The 20,000-nt window shown below is 38.2% G+C and overlaps 2 protein-coding genes across 7 annotated transcripts in view; both read left to right on the forward strand.

The window, feature by feature from the left end:
- The window catches only part of LOC115216275 (stress protein DDR48), a 120,982-nt gene extending 109,673 nt beyond the window's left edge, over nt 1–11,309 (forward strand). The window contains exons 4-6 of the mRNA XM_029785475.2: nt 10,184–10,534; nt 10,990–11,264; nt 11,299–11,309. Of these exons, the coding sequence (XP_029641335.1) occupies nt 10,184–10,534; nt 10,990–11,264; nt 11,299–11,309 (637 nt within the window). The remainder of the gene's footprint in view (nt 1–10,183; nt 10,535–10,989; nt 11,265–11,298) is intronic.
- The window catches only part of LOC115216655 (FH1/FH2 domain-containing protein 3), a 168,283-nt gene continuing 159,566 nt past the window's right edge, over nt 11,284–20,000 (forward strand). For 5 of the 6 annotated variants that reach the window (XM_029786153.2, XM_029786149.2, XM_029786150.2 and 2 more), the window contains exons 1-2: nt 11,284–12,679; nt 14,778–15,227. In XM_029786153.2, coding sequence (XP_029642013.1) covers nt 11,438–12,679; nt 14,778–15,227 — 1,692 coding nt within the window. In that variant the 5' untranslated portion in view covers nt 11,284–11,437. The remainder of the gene's footprint in view (nt 12,680–14,777; nt 15,228–20,000) is intronic. The other variant, XM_029786155.2, reaches the window with a different exon arrangement.

Consider the following 20,000-nt stretch of genomic DNA (forward strand, 5'->3'; position numbering starts at 1 on the left):
ATATTTATACATATATATATATATATATATATTATATATATATATTATATATATGTATATAATATAATATAGATATATTATATATTTATATATATATATATATATATATATATATATTTATACATATATAATATATATATATATTTATACATATATATATATATATATATATATATAATATATATATTTATACATATATATATAATATATAGATTATATATATATATATATATATATGCAGGAGACCGGTGGCTTCCCACCAACCCTAATACTCTTCCGGTTATCATACGTTATCAACATCTACCAAAATGTGTTCTCCTTTGAAATGAAAGTGGTAATTTTCTTTCAATACAATATATTAAAATTGTGGGAAACGGTAAAATTTATTCCGAAAACAAAAACAAAATAGTGTTACTGTTTTTTAAAAGAATATTTCTTTTGAAGTAATTTGTTTTTGGATAATATTCAAAGAATAATTTTGAATCTTTTCTCAAAGGAGCACTTCATGAATTTTAAAATATTTATAAGAAGAACGTTTAGCCGTAACTGGAGAAAAACTGACAGAGAAACGAGGGGGACAAAAACATTATATATGTGTAAAGTGTGGTTTCTCATTTATGCACAAGGCCAGCAATTTTAAGAGGAGGAGTAAGTGGATACCATCGACCCCAGGACTTGACTGGTACTTTATTTTATCGACGCTGGAGAGATGAAAGGAAAAGTTTACCTTGGCGTAATTTGAAATAAGAACGTAATATATCGGAAGAAAATACTGCTCTAATGCTTCTCTCGACTCAACGCCTTTGTGTGAGCGAAGAATAAAAATGAAAACAAAAACATTCCCCCTTGCCTTTTCTCCCGAGACTCATCATAATAATTCTTTCTTAATTTGGAACAAGGCCAGCAATTCTGAGGGGTCAGGAAGTCAATTATATCGACTCCCACTGCTCAATTGGTACTTATTTCATCGATCATGAAAGGATGAAAGACAAAGTTGACCTCGACGGAAATTGAACTCAGAACGTAAAGCCGGACAAAATACCGCTAAGAATTTTATCCAGTGTGCTAACGATTCTGCCAGTTCACCGTCAATAAAAATAAGGATTTCAAATTTTGGCACAAGGCCAGCAATTTCGGGGAAGCGGGTACTTATTTTATCGACCCAGAATCGATGAAAGATGAAGTCGACCTCGACAGAATTTGAACTGAGAACGTAAAGACGGATGAAATGTCGCTAAGAATTTTTGTACAGCGTGCTAACGATTCTGCCAGCCCGCTACTTTATGGGGGGGACTCGTCGATATAATGGTTCCTTTTTATATTAGGAATCATGAAAACTAGCGGAACCCGTGGAAATTCCATGTTTAATGAATATTCATATTTCTAGTTTGATGTGTAAATGTATAAGACCTTTATAACATTGTTTGATAATGTTCAATGTATCGATTATGTCTTCGATTTTCTCCCGTTGTAAAAACTGTTTGAAGCAGAGGTCGACAAACTGCTTATGTCGTAGACTTCGTCATGGGATTATTGGTAACTTATTGATCCTCATCTTGTCAATTACTAAAATAAATCCAAACATAAAATTAAGGAAAACTTTCTTGATTTAAAATCAATACTTCCTTCGGTCTATATTTTACTGAAAAATATTTAAAGAAATTTAATGGAAATACTTAACGAAATTGATAAACAACAACAACAAATTCAGTCGTATTATGTTGATAAAGGGTAAAGACCCCCTTGGTCATGAATGACCATGGGATTGCACCTAGAAAGTTACTCTCCGAGCCACAAGTCTGGGCAAGGCTGTTTCTGGAAAACCAGCAGTCGCCTATGCATGCTAGCCTCCCCGCTCAACTCAACTGATGTTATCCAAGGGAAAAGAAAAGGCTGATACAACTTGGCACCAGTAATGCCGCAACTCATTTCTACAGCTGAGTGAACCGGAACAACGTGAAATAAGGTGTCTTGCTTAAGAACACAGCCCAGCGCGGTACGGGATTCGAACTCACTTCCTCATGATTGAGAGCCCGTAATATAGTCAGGATATTTAATGTACAATAAATGTTTGGTGAACGTTGTTATTGCATCAATGTTTGACGGGAAATTAGGGTATTTTAGCCTTAAATTACTCAGCGGAAATTAATCAATTCTATTACATCTGGTTAATTACCATGCGTTATAATGACTGTTGGTTTACTGAAACACGTGTACGCTTTATAAAGCTAAAAATACCAGTTATATTTCCTGTGTTTATCATTACTGAAACGTGGCTTGAATTATGCACAAAATCCTATCCGGCACCTTGATGGTATCCATCTAACCACGCTGAATGTAGGAGTGGCGAGCAGAACTTCCTACTTAGCCCAAACATTTGGTTACGTATCACACCCTCCAGTGCGCTTCTATACCACACAACATATATGCACGCGCGCGTGTGTGTGTGATTAATTTCTCGCTACGGCACTTAGACTTATTGTAGAGGAGTCACTTAATCATCTTCACTGGCTTCCAGCTGTTTCTGATATGAGAAGCAGTGCAATCAGAATTGAGTACGCGTGCAACATCCTATAGCAGAAACAGCTGTAAGGAAATGAAGGGGATTACGTGACTCCCGTTCTCTTCTCATTCATTGGTACATGTGTATGTATATATATATATATAATGACATGTGTATGTATGTGTATATATATATATATGTTTGTATATTATATGTGTATGTATGTATACATATACATATATGTGTATATCTGTATGTATATATATGTGTATGTATGTATGTATATATATATATATGTGTGTGTGTGTGTGTGTGTTGTGTGTGTGTGTGTGTGTGTGTGTGTGTGTGTGTGTTCCAGCTGATCCGATCAACGGAACAGCCTGCTCGTGAAATTAATGTGCAAATGGCTGAGCACTCTACAGACACGTTTGCCCTTAACATAGTCCTCAGGGAGATTCAGCATGACACATAGTATGACAAGGCTGGCCCTTTGAAATACAGGTACAACAGAAACTGGAAGAAAGAGTGAGAGAAATTTATGGTGAAAGAGTACTACAGGGTTCACAACAACCCCCTGCCGGAGCCTCTTGGACCTTAACGTGTTTTCGCTCAATAAACACTCACAACGCCCGGTCTAGGAATCGAATCAGCGATCCTAAGATTGCGAGTCCGCTGCCCTAACCTCTGGGCCATTGCGCCTCCACATGTATATATATATATATATATATATATATATATATATATATATATATATATATATATATATATATATATATATATATATATATATATATATATATATATATATATATATACTCTTTACTTTTTACTCTTTTACTGTTTCAGTCATTTGACTGCGGCCATGCTGGAGCACCGCCTTTTAGTCGAGCAAATCGACCCCGGGACTTATTCTTTGTAAGCCCAGTACTTATTCTATCGGTCTCTTTTGCCGAACCGCTAAGTGACGGGGGCGTAAACACACCAGCATCGGTTGTCAAGCAATGCTAGGGGGACAAGCACAGACACACAAACACATACACACACACACACACATATATATATATATATATAATATATATGTGTGTGTGTGTGTGTGTGTGTAATAATTATATATATATTAAGAACTTTCATTGTGTTTTGTTATGCGCATGATCCCTTGCTCCATAGAGAAATTACCTTGCATGAAACCAGTATAAAATATTAAAAGGTCAGGGGCCGTCGGTATAAGGGGTCGAAGTTAAACATTTTACAATATTTTGATAAATACCAATACACTCCACAGGGTTTCCAATACGAAGGCAGAGAGACGGCAGATGAATAAACACCATTATGTTTTATTTATCGCCACTTTTCAGTTTCAACTAAATTCTAAGTTTTTTTGTTGTTGTTGTTGTTGTTGTTTGTTTTATGCCTTATCACTGCGACACAATGCTTCTTCTGTACTTGATACGGTGTTAACAAATTCTAAATCATTTTCACTTACTCATCTTACGATATTTTACAATACAAAAAAGAAAACACCCTTTTCTTATCTGACATTACTAAGGTCACAATAATTCCAACAAATTTTTTCTTTTTGGGTTATTTGACTGGCCATGCTGGAACAAAAGCCTTCAAAGGGTTTACATGGTCATATCGTCTGCGGAACTTAGTCGTTCGTTAAATAGAGATCAATAAAATAGGTTAGTACTTTGACATAAAAAACCTGAAGTCGATATACACCGATTCACACACACACGCATACACTTGTCAGAGATAGCCGACATGGAAGGAGAAATGGTGTCCGCCCTCCCCATACATATTGTGACAGGTTTCCCACAGTTTTTCGTATAGCAAATTCAATTCCACTCACAACCTTAGGCAATCGTACAAGACACTTGCCTAAAGTACTGCGTAGCAGAATCGAACCCGTTACCCCACAGTTGTGAAGCGGACTTCTTAACTAAACACCTATACCTTGCGCCTGTCACATACCTACATTTAAAAAAATTCGATGAAATTTACGTCTGTCTGTTTTAATAATATCATTATCAGAAGTGTTACGTTGCTTCCTTCAACATGCAGTTCTTCACTTCTTTTTTCACGTCTCACAAAACGAGAAGATTTCAAATCATATTATTTCGACCTTGTGCAGGAGGTCGTCCATTTATCAGGTATTTTTATTTACCGTTAAGGTCATTATTTTCAAACAGGGCCCGTTTGGTTATTTTGTTTAGAAGTTGTAAACATTACATGTCCTATACGTTTCCATTTCATGTTGTTTTATCTGTTTGCTTTTAAGAGTAGTACTATTGTGTCTTGTTGACGAATGTTGAGGTGATTTGGCATCATGGAGAGGATGGATGAGGAGCGGATAGTAAGGAGGGTGGTGAGGACAGAAGTGATAGGCAGTAGAACCAGAGGCAGACCTCGGTTTGTGAGGATGGATGGAGTGAGGAAAGCTTTGTTGATTAGAGTGAGAGAGGCAAGAGAATTTATAAATGATAGGAAAACTTAGAGAGCGTTTGTCGACGAATGAATGAATTTGATGTTACTCAAAGGGGTACGGAACCAGCATGATGTGGTGGGGGTAAACCAGCATATGCTGTCGGACCTCGCTGCTGATATTGGGGGTTGCGTTCTATGCGTTAACCCGAGCAGAGAACGGGATTCGCTTCTTTGGGCTGGGAAATGAGTGGAATGCCTGGTGTGTGTCTTGTTGTGGCTACTTCCTCCTAAAAAAAAAAGTGGGGGATAGGTCTGGGTATAAAAAAAAATCTATTGTGTCTCTGATCTACAGACGCGAGAAGAAGAAATATATTCAATACGTGTAGTAAAGTTTATTCATTTAATCAGAACGGAAGGGTTCCCTCCGTCTTTACTCTGAATAATTTCCTGTTTTGCACAGAATTGTGTTATAGAACGGACCCGGAAATATCTGAATAGCAACTAAGGGAAACCTCTACTTCGAATAAATTGCTATATATTGCTGTATGAATGTGTGTGTGTGTGTGAATGTATATATCTGTATGTATGTATAATTTTTTAAATTCTCGAAGCACGCATAAAACTATAAATAATAGCTGGAAAACCTTTTTAGATAGAAGAGGTCAAAGGTTGTTCGTCGGACACGAACCCACGCCTCTTGTAGAATGACAGATGTTCTACCATTGTCCCACGAGATACCTTCGACTTTGTCTATGCAAAAGACGTTTTTCAACCCAATATTAATATGCGTTATAAGTACTTCGAGAATTCCAGAATACAATTATTTCACCTTCTCTTGAATCTTTATAAAATTTTTGACGTATACAATATATTCACACACACACACACACACACACACACATCCATCCATTCATCTATATATATATACTAATATATGAATACACACACGCATGCATATATACATCCATTCATTCATTCATTCATATATATATATATACACACACACACATATATATATATATGTATGTATGTGTGTGTTTGTGTGTCTATGTTTGTCCCTTCCACCAACATCGCTTGACAACCGATGCTGGTGTGTCTACGTCCCCGTAACTTAGCGGTTCGGCAAAAGAGACCGATAGAATAAGTACTAGGCTTACAAAGAATAAGTCCTGGGGTCGATTTGCTCGACTAAAGGCGGTGCTCCAACATGGCCACAGTCAAATGACTGAAACAAGTAAAAGAGTATATATATATATATATATATATATATATATATATATATATATAATATAATATATAATATATTTCCATCCATATTCATAACCCACTATTCCTGTCAGCATCTTGGGACCAAGGACATCGGACAGGCACTCATATCAGAAGCAAGCCTTAACAAAATCAAATGTTCCGGTTGGATCCGCAAGCAAACCATCCAAGGCTATAGATATTTGGACCAAGAATCTCGCCCATGGTCCACTTCGAGAATTCTTGCCAGTTGCCTTTAAAATCTGCGATTCTGCGAATGAGTGAGTGAGTGAATTTGTAAGTGATGGAGTGGCTTAGTGAGTGAGTGATTGAGTGAGTGAGTGAGTAAGTGCATGCGCGCGCGTGTGTGAGTGATGGGCACTTCTACTTACCTGTTTGTTCCTTGATGATAATCCAGTTAATCCCTTTTGGTACTGTATCCACGTCTTTAGCCAACGCTACTTGGTGTATATGTCACGCATCATACATATATACGCAGGTGCGCCACCGATTTTCCGGCAATTGATAGTCCGACACCTCCTTTAATCCGAATAAATTACGAAGGGTGACTTGAAATTCCTGTAGCCACCACAGGTGGCATCGTTTGTACCGTGTGTTTACTTGCATTATTTAGATTATACATAAGGCAGAATCGTTAGCACGCCGGACAAAATGCATAAGTACCAGTTGATCACTGGAGTCGATATAATCGACTTACCCTCAGTCCCGATTGCTGGCCTTGTGCCAAAATTTGAATCTATTATTTACACTATTATATAAGGCGACGAATTAGTAGAGTCATTAGCACGCCGGACAAAATGCGTAGCAGTAATTCGTCTGCCGCTACGTTCTGAGTTCAAATTCCGCCGAGGTCGACTTTGCCTTTCATCCTTTCGGGGTCGATAAATTAAGTACCAGTTACGCACTGGGGTCGATATAATCGACTTAATCCGTTTGTCTGTCCTTGTTTGTCCTCTCTATGTTTAGCCCATTGTGGGTAGTAAAGAAATAGGTAATTCGTTCGTCTTTACATTCTGAGTTCAAATTCCATAGATGTTGACTTTGCCTTTCGTCCTTTCGGGATCGATAAAATAAGTACCATTTAGGTGTCTGTTATTGATGAAATAAGCACCAGTCGAGCGTTGGTGGGGGGGTCGATGAAATAAGTATCAGTTGAGTGCTGGGATTGATAGATAAGTACTTGTTGAGTGCCGGGTCGATGCAATCGACTAAACCCCACCCCACCCCCTATCCAAAATTTCAGGCCTTATTCCAATAGTAGAAAAAAATTATTTACGCTACACTGCTTATTTAGCTTACTGTTGGCCTTTGCAATGGTTACTATAGTTAAGAGAACGGAGAGCGTCAGAAAAGCAGATAAAGTAGACCTGTTCATGGTACTTAAAATGTATAATTAATAGATTAGAGGTGTGTTGATGAATAAATATTGCATGACCCAAGGCCTTGGAACCCAAGGATAACAGAAAATCAGTAGTTAACATCTTTCTCCCCCTCTCTCTCTCTCTCTCTCCCTCTCTCTCTCCAGATAGATAGATAGATAGATAGATAGATAGATAGATAGATAGATAGATAGATAGATAGATAGATAGATAAAAGGCGGCGAGCTGGCAGAAGCGTTAGCATCTCGGGCGAAATGCTTATCTGCCGTTACGTTCTGAGTTCAAATTCCACCGAGGTCGACCTTGCCTTTCATCCTTTTGGGGTCGATTAAATAAGTACCAGTTACACACTGGGGTCGATATAATCGACTTAATCCGTTTGCCTGTCCTTGTTTGTCCTCCCTGTGTGTAGCCCCTTGTGGGCAGTAAAGAAATAAGATAGATAGATAGATAGATAGATAGATAGATAGATAGATAGATAGATAGATAGACAGACAGACAGACAGACAGACAGATAGATAAATAGATAGATAGACAGACAGACAGACAGACAGACAGACAGACAGACAGACAGACAGACAGACAGATAGATAGATAGATAGATAGATAGATAGATAGATAGATAGATAGATAGATCACGGCAACACAGTATCGACCAGACAAGAAGATGCTGTACACCGCTGGTCGCAATGTACTTCATGGAGTGTTTTAAAATAGTAAAATTAGTTTATATGAATTACTAGATTGTGGGACTAGAGAGAAAGTTAATTCATTTTACTATGATTAAGTGGAAGATTGAAATTCTTTTTTTATAACATTAATGATAATTTCGTTTTTTTTTTTGTGAATTGTGATATTTGTATACTTAATTTTAAATAATTGTTGTTATATTGTTTCTTAAGATATTTTTAATGTTATAAGGCTATTAGAGGTTTTGTTTAAATGGGTGAGTTGTAGATTTTGGAGGTTAGTTTGGTTATTTTGTAGGTCAGTATGTATTTTTAGGTTTAAAGCGCTGCTCCAGAGGGTTGACTTGGGACAAAACGTATCTAAGCCACTTCTGTAACCTCCTGTGATTTAAATGTCCGCTAACGAGGTTATAACGAAGCGTTGAGGATAAGACAAAGTCGGACTTCACTACCTGATTTAGCTTTCAGACACCTTAAGGCCACAATCAATCGCGATTACGTTTCAAGAATGATAAGTAGAAGAAAGAATGTAAATTTTTTGGTATGTTCTGCTATTTTTTTGTCAGCGGTGAATGGGTGCCGTATGGTTGAAGGGTTTAAAAAGTTCGCTTCGCATTCATGAAATTTCACGCTCGATGCTAAAGCGTGACATATTGAGTGATCATTTTAAAATACTTCTAACCACTTGAAATATTTTAAATTTTTACCAGATCTTTTCAAATTTTCTACACTAATGTGGTTTTGCATGCTAATGACGAAAATCACATTCATTTTCTTGAAATTAATACTATAAAAGTTACAAGCATTTAAAATTATTCAATTTTTGCCAATCAGTTAATCGATTTGTTATTTACTTCCTTATTGCTATATCTATTTCATACACTGTTATTATCGTGAAGGCAGGTAGGCACGCCCGTACATTTAAGAAGTTCATTTCGTAAACCACTTCCTCGACCGACAGAATTTCATTCACAAAGAATCACTGCATGGTCCCTTGTGAATGGAATTAAATAAATAGAAACTATGTGAAAGCCCCATCTGATCTACTGCACAAGTTGAGGGATGGATTTACTGCATCACCCTGCTTAACACATAATACGATCTACTGAATTTTATTCGTAAGGGGCCACTGCATGACCCCTTTGTGAATGAAATTGAATAGGTGGAACCTGTGTGGAAGCTCTGTCTGATGTATTGCACATGTTGTTGAAGGATGCCCTTAATTCATCACCCTATTTTAACTCTTTGGGTGTCGTTAGCGGAGTCTACTCTGATGCAAACATTCAGACAAGAGTGTCTGCCCAGGGATAAGGTATGGTCCGTGGTTCTTCCTCTCTTTACTCCGTCAAACCCAAAGGCCCAGTAAATGGTTACCGGGGCAGCTACCTACAGCAACTAAAGAATTCCTCCTTCGTCACATTCCACCTGATAGCTTCGCTGTTTCTTTTCTCTCTTATCTTTTATCTTTTATCTTTTATTTGTTTCGGTCATTTGACTGCGGCCATGCTGGAGCACCGCCTTTAGTCTAGAACTTATTCTTTGTAAACCTAGTACTTATTCTATCGGGTCTCTCTTGCCGAACCGCTAAGTGATGGGGACGTAAACACACCAGCATCGATTGTCAAGCGATGCTGTGGGGACATACGACAGGCTTCTTTCAGTTTCCGTCTACCAAATCCACTCACAAGGCTTTGGTCGGCCCGAGGCTATAGTATAAGACACTTGCCCAAGGTGCCACGCAGTGGGACTGAACCCGGACCCATGTGGTTGGTAAGCAAGCTACGTACCACACAGCCACACCTGCGCCTATGTTTTTTTTTCTTGCAGTTGCTCCGATTGTTTCGTTTTGGTTTGTATTGTTAGTACGACATTAACTCTTCATTTTTTTAAATTCTATTATTCTATCTTCTTACCCACAGATACGACTACAGCGGCAGTGCCTCCCCATATTCCACATATTCCTCATATCGTTCAGACAAATCTCCGTCCACACGTAAACTGGAACGACAGGTTTCAGCTCCTCTCGACTTCGGTACAGATTACAGACGTCGGAGCCGTTCGAGTATCGACTACTCAAGCAGCCGAGACTACGGAAAAGATTACCCGCGAAGATCAGGGAGGTGTTTAGAAGTTAGTGCCCCGCCATCCATTCGCAGCAGTCGGCGGGCAGCAGAATCGTCTGTGACCACAAGATATCGCAGCAAACGCGACGCCAGAAGTGATTCCGAAGACAGTCTACCAGAAGCTGAAAAAAATACTCGTGATTTCAGGTACGGCATTCTTGGCTAGGTTTTTCCGGTTTCTTTGTTGAATTAAATGCAACGAAATCTGCTTATTAAAATCACAAATAATGTTATCAACGTATTGTTACCAAAACTAAGGGCTTCCCAAAGTATTTATGTTTATTATGCCCGTTATTGCTATAGGAAATGTTTCATCCTAATGTCTTCTTAATAAATAACGAATTCGATGTAACAAGATATTTCTTGGACTGCTTCCTTCTGAGGAAGGGTTTTGTCCGCGAAATATAAAGGTTCTTGTAAAGTTTTAGGATCTTGTAAAGTATTTTGCATTGTTAGAAGTTTTCTTTTCTACTTTTCTTTTTATACATATGTATGTATGTATGTATGTATGTATGTATGTATGTATGTATGTATGTATGTATGTATGTATGTACACACACGCATATACATATTTATGTGTCTTTTCTTTTTGTTTTTCTCAGATACTTAGTATGCAGAGGTACATCACCACGACCAGAAATCACACGAGATTCAAACAGAAAAGACGCCATATCGAAAACGAAACGGATCAAAATCCCGAAAAAGGAAGTGCGTCGCGAGACTTACAGACGGTTTCGTATCAGTGAACAGTTGACGAAGGATATCGGTACACAGACATCTCCAGGCGGAGAACAGGAGCTGAGCCAAACGAGAAGAGCACGTCTAGCGAGAGAGCGAGGAGAAGCCGGAGGAGACGGTGGGGGAGGGGGAGGAGGCGGTGGGGGAGGAGGAGGGGGAGGCGGAGGAGGCAGAAGAGGACTGAGAGGCAGTGGTTGTGACGAAGAAGGTGGAGGACGAGGTAAAGAAGAAGGGGGAGGCCGCGGCAAAGAAGATAAATTCTCAAAATTCAGAAACAGATTCGAAAAAGCCGCGAACAAACCTCTCGGAGAAATGGGATCAGGAATAACAAACAATGAAACAGGTGGTAGCGGACACAACAGAAGAAATTACAGAGATTCGCCGCCAGATGGAACGATAAGTGACGCGCCGTCAGAAAGAACGTGGAGGAAAGCAGTTTATGGTGATGCTCCACCCCCGTCTCGTTCATCTAGGAGGCGAGGAGATGAATTTGAATCGGAACTAAGTGCCTTTGAAGACGATGGTGCTCCAAGCAAATGGAGATATGGTCCAAGAACAAGTACTCCAAATCCTAATCCTATACAGGAACACGAATATGAAGAGTCTAGGAGTTCTCGGAAAGAACGACGATCCCAAGGGGGAAGCAGAGACGGTAAACCCGGTTTTAGCCGGTCGTCTTCGCGAGATAGCATGCTGGATGACAAACCTAGAAGACGTCGCCATGGTAGCAAAGAAAGACAACCAGAAGGTGCCTTAAAATCAGAAAATTCGTCGCTAACCCCAGAGAACCTTTCTTTAAGGGATAGCATTGAAAAAGTTGAACACTGGAAACAAAATCTCCTCACAGAACCTCACAGACATCCTGGCGTTGGTGCTGAGAAAAATCGCGATAATTATAACCGACATCAAAGACCTGAACCTCGTGAAGTTTCACCTGAAAGAAGTGGCTCCCGATGGAAGCAAGACTCACGCTACAGTCGGCAAGAGTCACGTTCTGCAAGAGAAGATTCTCCATCATTTTCGCGGGATTCTTCGCCGAATCGCCGAAATAAATACCGTGCACACAAGCATTCGTCCAAAGGCAGTGAGATTGATTCCCTAGCTGAGAGGGACCAAAACCTACCCAATAAAGACTTCCGGAAATCAGACCTTAATAAAGCCAATGTAGAAGTAAATCAGAATGTATTCCGTAAAGTTGGAAAAGGTTCTGGCAGTTCTTCAGATGCTTTCACAAGAGATGAATCACCGAATGCAAATATAAGAAGAAATGTGGCTCCATCACGACAAACTTCCAATGAGTCTGGTCGTCGTATTAGACGAGAAAATTCACGTGAAGATATAATCGATGATCGACAACCGCCTCACGGTGGATATCGACACCCGGGATCTAGACCTGGGGAAGGTTTTGAAGGTGCAAGCGATAGCGGTGGTTTTTCGCGTGAAGATTCGCCTAACCGCTACATGCGGGGTGGAAAGCCACCGCTACCAGGTAGAGCAAGTAGACAAAGCTCTGTAGAAGACATGTTGGATGAAAGAAGAGGCCCACAAAGACAGGTAAGTCAAAACTATTTTCATTGAGCAAATTAAAAAATTTCTAATAATACTATTACAGAAAACTCGTTACTAGTCTAAGTTCTCATAGAAGAAAAGAGAATACCACTTTAGTGTACCGTTTTCCGCAGTATCCGTAGAAATGACCTGATTTGTGTTAAGATTAGGATTAAGGTTTAGGGTTAGAATTAGGGTTTCGGATTTGGGTTGGGATTAGAATAAAGTTTTAGGGTTAGGGTTAGGCTACACACTTAAGTGTAAATGGCCAGGTAATCTAAAGTGATACCAAACAGAGCCTGTTTTATCATTGAAATTAATGGCTAAATTAAATTTGACTTTCCAATTAAAAGCTTAATACTAGAATATTTTGTCAAAACATTTATTTATTTATGCGCCCTTTTCAAGCCCAGCCAGGCTCATGGGCCCGGTTTCCCGGTTTCTGTGGCGTATGTGTTCCCCCGAGCTGGATGGGACGCCAGTCCATCGCAGCGTTACTCAAGAAACAGGAAGAAAGAGTTAGAGAAAGTTGGGACGAAAGAGTACAACAGGGGTCGCTACCACCTCCTGCCGGAGCCTCTTGGAGCTTTAGGTGTTTTAGCTCAATAAACACACACAACGCCCGGTCTGGGAATCGAAACCGTAATCCTCCGACCGCGAGTCCGCTGCCCTAAGCACTGAGCCATTGCGCCTCCACGGTCAAAACATTTAGAGAAAAATAATTAATACTTAGGACTAAGGTATTTTAAAAGGCATTTTAATGCTGTGAACGAACTGCTATTAAATTTCCTTACAATATAGAACCTTTAGTTAGCTATTCCATTTGGCTCTGGTTTTTGTAGTAGTGTCTAGTATGTATATTAACATTATGTACTGTATGCATTTGTTTGGTTTAGTTAAGCATTGTTTGACGATGTTTGTCTCACCTTGGTACAAGTACAAGTTTCGATTAATTAAAATCACCGCGCTTGCTACATTAAGTTAGTGAATCTTCATATGTACGTGTTGCCCTCCTGGTAAAACATTCACTCGGTTAAATATACATGTTCAGTGAGATTATGGTATTAACGACAGCTTTCGTCAGCAAAAATTATAATGATTTTCACTCCATTCATATCATTTCATATTGCAGAGCTGCGACTCTTCTCAGAAATGTCACTAGAGTTGACAACGAGTGAGAGGGAAAACAATTAACAATTCATTTTTACGTCAATTTGCTGTCTTTCTATCGATTTAATTATTTAATACCTATTTAATAATTTAAAGCGGATAAATATATATTACAGCTGTAAAAAGAGAGGAAAACGATTATGATATACAGCATATACACAGGCGCACTTATATACATACGTACATACACATACGTGTGATATAGTAATAAAAATTAAGAATTGAACATACAATGAGATTTCTGTAGATTATTTCCCTGATTATATTATATCATGTCAACCATGAATGAAATTAATACAATAAGCTAGTTTGAATAAACCCACTTCTTTTAGTAGTGAAAGTACTTGAACTGGGGTTGACGTGCCAAGTGGATATTCCAACTATTTCGACTTTCGATGTGGATCCAGTGTTGTACCTTATGTCTGTATTGAATCTAAGAGATGCTCTTTCGTTCTTCTTCTCATTTCGTAACTGAAGTTTTTTTTAATATATTCTGTCCGAGGCTATATTTCGAGAAATATTGATGAATATATGTATTTACAATCTGGATTTTAAAACAAACGTTTCGATTTCAACTTTTTTTCTTTTTCTGTGTGTTTTCGATATAAATCTATTATTTTAATTCACAAAGATTTCTTTGAAAACAAAATCGAATCCAGACATAAATTTATGTCCGCACTGATCCATTAATATTTCGTAATGTCAAAGCTATTTTTTTTTTCGTATGAATTAAAATTTAATTTTCGTAAAGAGATGAAATAAAATATCTATATGAGAACTCAGTTTTTTTCATTTCATCTCAACTTTCGTTACAATTTTAGCTTTTTAGGGATAAATTTCCTGCATGAAAATGGGTAAAAGTGTATATCTTGTCATTAGCAGACAAAAATATTACTGGAATAAGCCATTTATGTTGGACTCTTCTAATTCGAAGGTTTCTCAAGACAGAAGTGACAAACGCAAAGGAACATCAACAGCAAATGGCACGGCAACGAACAACACAGAATCGACAACTGTTCCACAACAACAAAAGCCCAAACCGCGGGCTTTTGACATTTTCAACAAGAAAGTCAACGATGAACAACAAGTACAAGAACCAGCTAAGAAAGATCATCGCTCGGCTAATCGCAACGAACAGACTTCTGCCGGTAAAATGAAGCACGGTCCTTTGAAAGGTGAAGTTTCTTCAACTTCTGAAGCTATGTGGAGCAAATTACAGCGAAGGAAAGGAGATGTCACTGTCAGGGACATTCTTGATATCTGTGAAAAAGCTCGGAAACCAAAGGTCATTCGTGTACCCGGATGGGACGGTGATGACACAAAATTCCAAGGTTACCAAACTTTGGATGAAATGCTGGACTCTTTTGCAATTGATGTTCCTAAGGTAAGTCAACATTATCTCATTTCGTTACTTCTATCCCTATTCGATATTGAGTATGAAATTATTTTGAAGATAGAAAAACCTTGTGAATTCTTACACCAAAAATAAGGACTGGAGATTTATTCCTTGACTAGCACTATGACCCGGCAACGCCGAGTCATAGTGCTAGTGCATGCATATACAGCTGCGTGCGTGCGTGCTCACATACACGCGAGTACTGTCCAAATCTCCGACCAATCACATACAGCTAGCTGGCATTCAATTGGCGTATCAAGTTTCGGGCATTTTGATTGGGTTTTGGATAGAAAATTCACAAAAAAGCCACTTCTATTGATTTTGTAATGGCTTTGCGGGGTGACTGGGGAAATGTAAAGATGTGCACGACCACCCTTGGACGGTTTTGAATAACCATAGAAAGTGCGAGCCCTCTAACTGAAAAATTGTGGATTTGTATAAAGGATACACACACAGACATTTTGCCGTTTATATATAGAGAGATTATTATTATAAGATGGAGCATCAGACGCATTTCCTCGGCTGCATTTCATTTTTTATCAATTTAAACTTCGGAATTCTCTCCCTTACACATTTTTCTTATTTTGACGAACATTTTCGCTAATGCTGACTTTTCTTTTCATTACAGTAGCATGTAATTGTAATTGCTTAAAAATTCTTCTTGTACCTTAAGTGTTATATGGCCACAATTCGCTACAGATTTCAGTATCGTTCTGTATGTGTATACATGAGTGTGTGTGTGTGTGTGTGTGTGTGTGTGTGTGTGTGTGTGTGTGTGTGTGTGTGTGTGTGTGTGTGTGTGTACGTATATATAAACATGTATGTATATGTCTATATTGAGACGAATGGCAATTAGAAGTTCATTTGACACTCTGTTCCACTGTTCCTTTCATAATAATAATAATAATAATAATAATAATAATAATAATAATAGTTACATCCATTTTATCACGCTAATCTGACATTGTTTTCAACTGTTAATCTTTTTTAAGCTGTTTTTTTTCTTTACTAATTTCCAAACAAAAAAATTTTTTTCCCCACCGCCGTCGTCTCCTCACTCCTATTTTGTTGGCGGTCGCTTGACCTAGTAGAAATAGCAGCAACATTTAGATCAAATATCACGCTACCATCACAAAGAACACGTTGGGGACACTCTATGCCTGAAGAAAAAAATAAATAAATAAATGAAAACATGATGAGACGGTCACGGCTGGAATACCTTTGACCATACGTCTACCAGCACAGGGATGAGCGAGCAATTAACATCAATATCAGTAATGCTATCACGACTATCATGCTTAAATTCGATATTGACCCTCGGCAGCAAAAACAGAATCGACAGCACTAGCAGGATCTGAGGATTGAAACTAAATGCTGGGAAATACTAATTGGATGTGCAATCGAAGTTTTTACTTCTTTTGACACAGATATCGATAAATACTTCAAAAAATAAAGTAAAACTTGGTATTTTTCATCAGTTTCCTTTATTGTAATTTCCGTACTGGTTCCGCTTTAATCTGGGAACACTAAATTCCCAATCTCTCTCCCTCTCTCCCTCTTTCTCTCTCTCTCTCCCTCTCTATCTATCTATCTCTTTTTCTCTCTTTCTCTGTCTCTCTCTTTTTCTCTGTCCCTTTTTCTCACACTTTCTCTCTCGCACAAACTCACAATAGCACGCGTTATCTCTCTTTCTTCCTTTCTCATACAGAGGTTCTCTCTATTTCTCTTTTTCTTTCCCTTTCTCTTACATGCCCATACACAATAACACACATCACACACAATTGCCCTAATGCTGCCATTGTAACAACGCGCTAATTCTCGCTGACGGCTAAATTCGAATGGTTTTCAACCTTGTTAAATAATAACTTCCCCTATTGTCAAATAATTACAATAAAACGAGAGAGAGAGAGAGAGAGAGAGAAGGAGCTGTCTTTATTATGCATTAATCAACCTTGAATTATTCAGTAGGCTGATTAAGCGCAAAAAAAATCTCCCACCATCTTTTCCTTTCATAGATTCATTTTGCTAACAATGTATATTAGTTTCCTACTAAATGTACCCTAAATTTTGTAACAAAAATTATAAGCCTAGCTTTTTTTTATTTTTTATCATTCTTTTTTTTTTAATCGTTACTTCCTCAATATCGTGAGAATCTATGCGATCATTTCTAAATATAAACTAGCACATAATCCTTTTAACCCCTTCAACTGCTGCTAAAACAAGCGAATCGCCAGAACAGTTACAACGTAGGACAAATTGCATTACAAAATGCTAAACGGCATTTCGTCCGTCTTTACGTTTCTGAGTTCAAATGCCAACGAGGTCAACTTTGCCTTTCATCCTTTCGGGGTCGATAAAATAAGTACTGCAGCATGTCTGTACTAGCGTTAGTAAAAACATACATTTTTAATCTCAAGGTAGGCTCAAACGACACTGTAAGGTTTACAGCTCTACTACGTCCGACTATCACTTACATAATGTGGCTGCTGCCATGTTTAATTGAGTTCTTTTCACTTCGTTTCTCTAAGGACTCCCGGTTTGAGGATACTTACCACTCGTTATCCCACCAATCTCAGAAGCCCTGTAAATACATAAAGGATTCAGACTAAACGGGGGTAAAATATCATATACCTGATTATTCGTCGTTCTAGAAACATTAGTTAAATAAATCTCCCTCAACTTACATTCTATTGTCTCACGAAGAAAGATAACATTGGGTAATATAAAATTAGTTTCAAATTTTGACACAAGGCCAGTAATTTTAGGGGAGGGAGAAGATGATTACATCGACCTCAGTACTTAACTGGTACTTATTTTATCGACCCAGAAAGCATGAAAGAGAAACCTCACCGCGGTGAAATTTGAACTCGGAACTTAAAGACGGACGAAATGCCACTAAGTATTTTGTCTGGTGTGATAACGATTTTATCAGCTCGCCGTCTTGCATTGTATGATGTAATATTATTAAATAAAATTGATGGTCACCAATGGAACGGGTATAGTCATAAGTTTGCTCGATGAGCTGAGAGTCAGACAACAACAATGACTCCAATTAAGGCGATTCAATGAGGAACCCTGTATGTTCGCTGAGTAAGAGAATAGGGTGGATTATCATACGGCTATGGGCAAATTTTCACCCTTATTTATATTTGAGACCGTAATTGATTTTTATCCCTAAGAATCCATAAGTAGTAAATAGATTGAGTCTTGAAACCCAGACTCAGACAATAATTTAATCTAAGTTACAATATTTGTTAGTTAGTGGAATTGATGTTAAAATTTAACCATATTCATCCTGCTATATACCCTGCTCTATGTGGGCACTCAATTCGCTAGAAATAACAACCAACTCCAGTCGCGTGACAAGCTACATGCACACACACACACACACACACACACACAACTGTGTTCAGCACAGAATATTATATATTGCAATTCTCCACTTGGTAGTCTAAAGATTATATATACAATGGCTCGCCACTGAAAATAAAAATTCTGAGTGACTACCCCACTGGGAATCGAAACCCGGTTTCTTTGTAGCAAGTGAGGATACTACCATTATACTACCTAGGTCCAAACTGAAGAGCTCACCTATCCCACTGGGGACCTCGGTGGGATAGGTTAGGACCATGGTTCAGTATAACAACGCTCGTAAGTATCCAAGGGAGACAAATAGTCACAAATTAAGTTTCAAGGGAGAAGACTCTTAGATATATTTTACAGAATAGTTCCGTAACAGTGTATTCTAGTATCAATTTCAGTGTGTATACTAAGATAATAATTAGTTCCTGTAAAGTTACGCCCTGAAGATTTCATTCTCATGTTGCGATTTGAAATTTGTCTATTTTCTGGTGTTAATGTCTTGTCTTAGGGAACCGTATTTAAATTATTTAAGAAAACCAACCGAGCAATTTGATGAAAATTCCTTTAGGGTCTTCCACTATGTCTAACTAAGAATTGCCCTTTAATTAAACATACCGATTCTTATGTCCAAATCTGTTGGCCGAAATAATGAGGATAGATGACAATTAGTGAAAAAAAATCAGCAGTCAGAATGCGCGAAAAGAAAATCTTTATCTTTTTTTTTCCTGTTTGTACCAGCGAAACAAAAATGAAAGAAACACTATTTTTATAAACAAAACATTTATTCACGCTGAGAGTTGCTGAAGTATGGAACAAACTGCCAGCATCAGTTGTTAGTTGTTGGAGCACTGCATCCTTCAAAACTTCCATGCTTCCTGAGATTCGCCAACACTACACCTGATTTTCTCCCCTCCATACACACGCAAGCATGTATCAGACTCATATACTGTTCGCTTTCCAGACATTTGTACATTACTGCATATACTTTATACACACTTTTGACAAGTTGTGGTGCACCCGAGCACTGTATACAATAATTATTATTATTATTTTATTTTATTTTTACTTGTTTCGGTCGTTAAACTGCGGCCATGCTGAGCCTTAGAGAATTTTAGTCCAACAAATCGACCCTATTTCTCGTTTTTAAGCTTGATATTTACTCTATCGGTGTCTTCTGCCGAAGCTCAAAATTATAGGGACGTAGCCATACCAACAACGGTTGTCAATCAGTGGTGGTGGTGGTGGTAGGAGCAAACACGGACACGTCACCCCCCCCCCAAAAAAAAAAACAATGTTCTCATCTCCTAAACAAAACCCGCCGAAAAGTATGTTTTATATAAATGAACAAGCTGTTTGTACATTCACAAAATTCTATTTGACAAGTTCGAGAAACGAACG

The sequence above is a fragment of the Octopus sinensis genome, linkage group LG10 (genome assembly GCF_006345805.1).
Source record: "Octopus sinensis linkage group LG10, ASM634580v1, whole genome shotgun sequence".
Taxonomy (NCBI): Eukaryota; Metazoa; Mollusca; class Cephalopoda; order Octopoda; family Octopodidae; genus Octopus; species Octopus sinensis.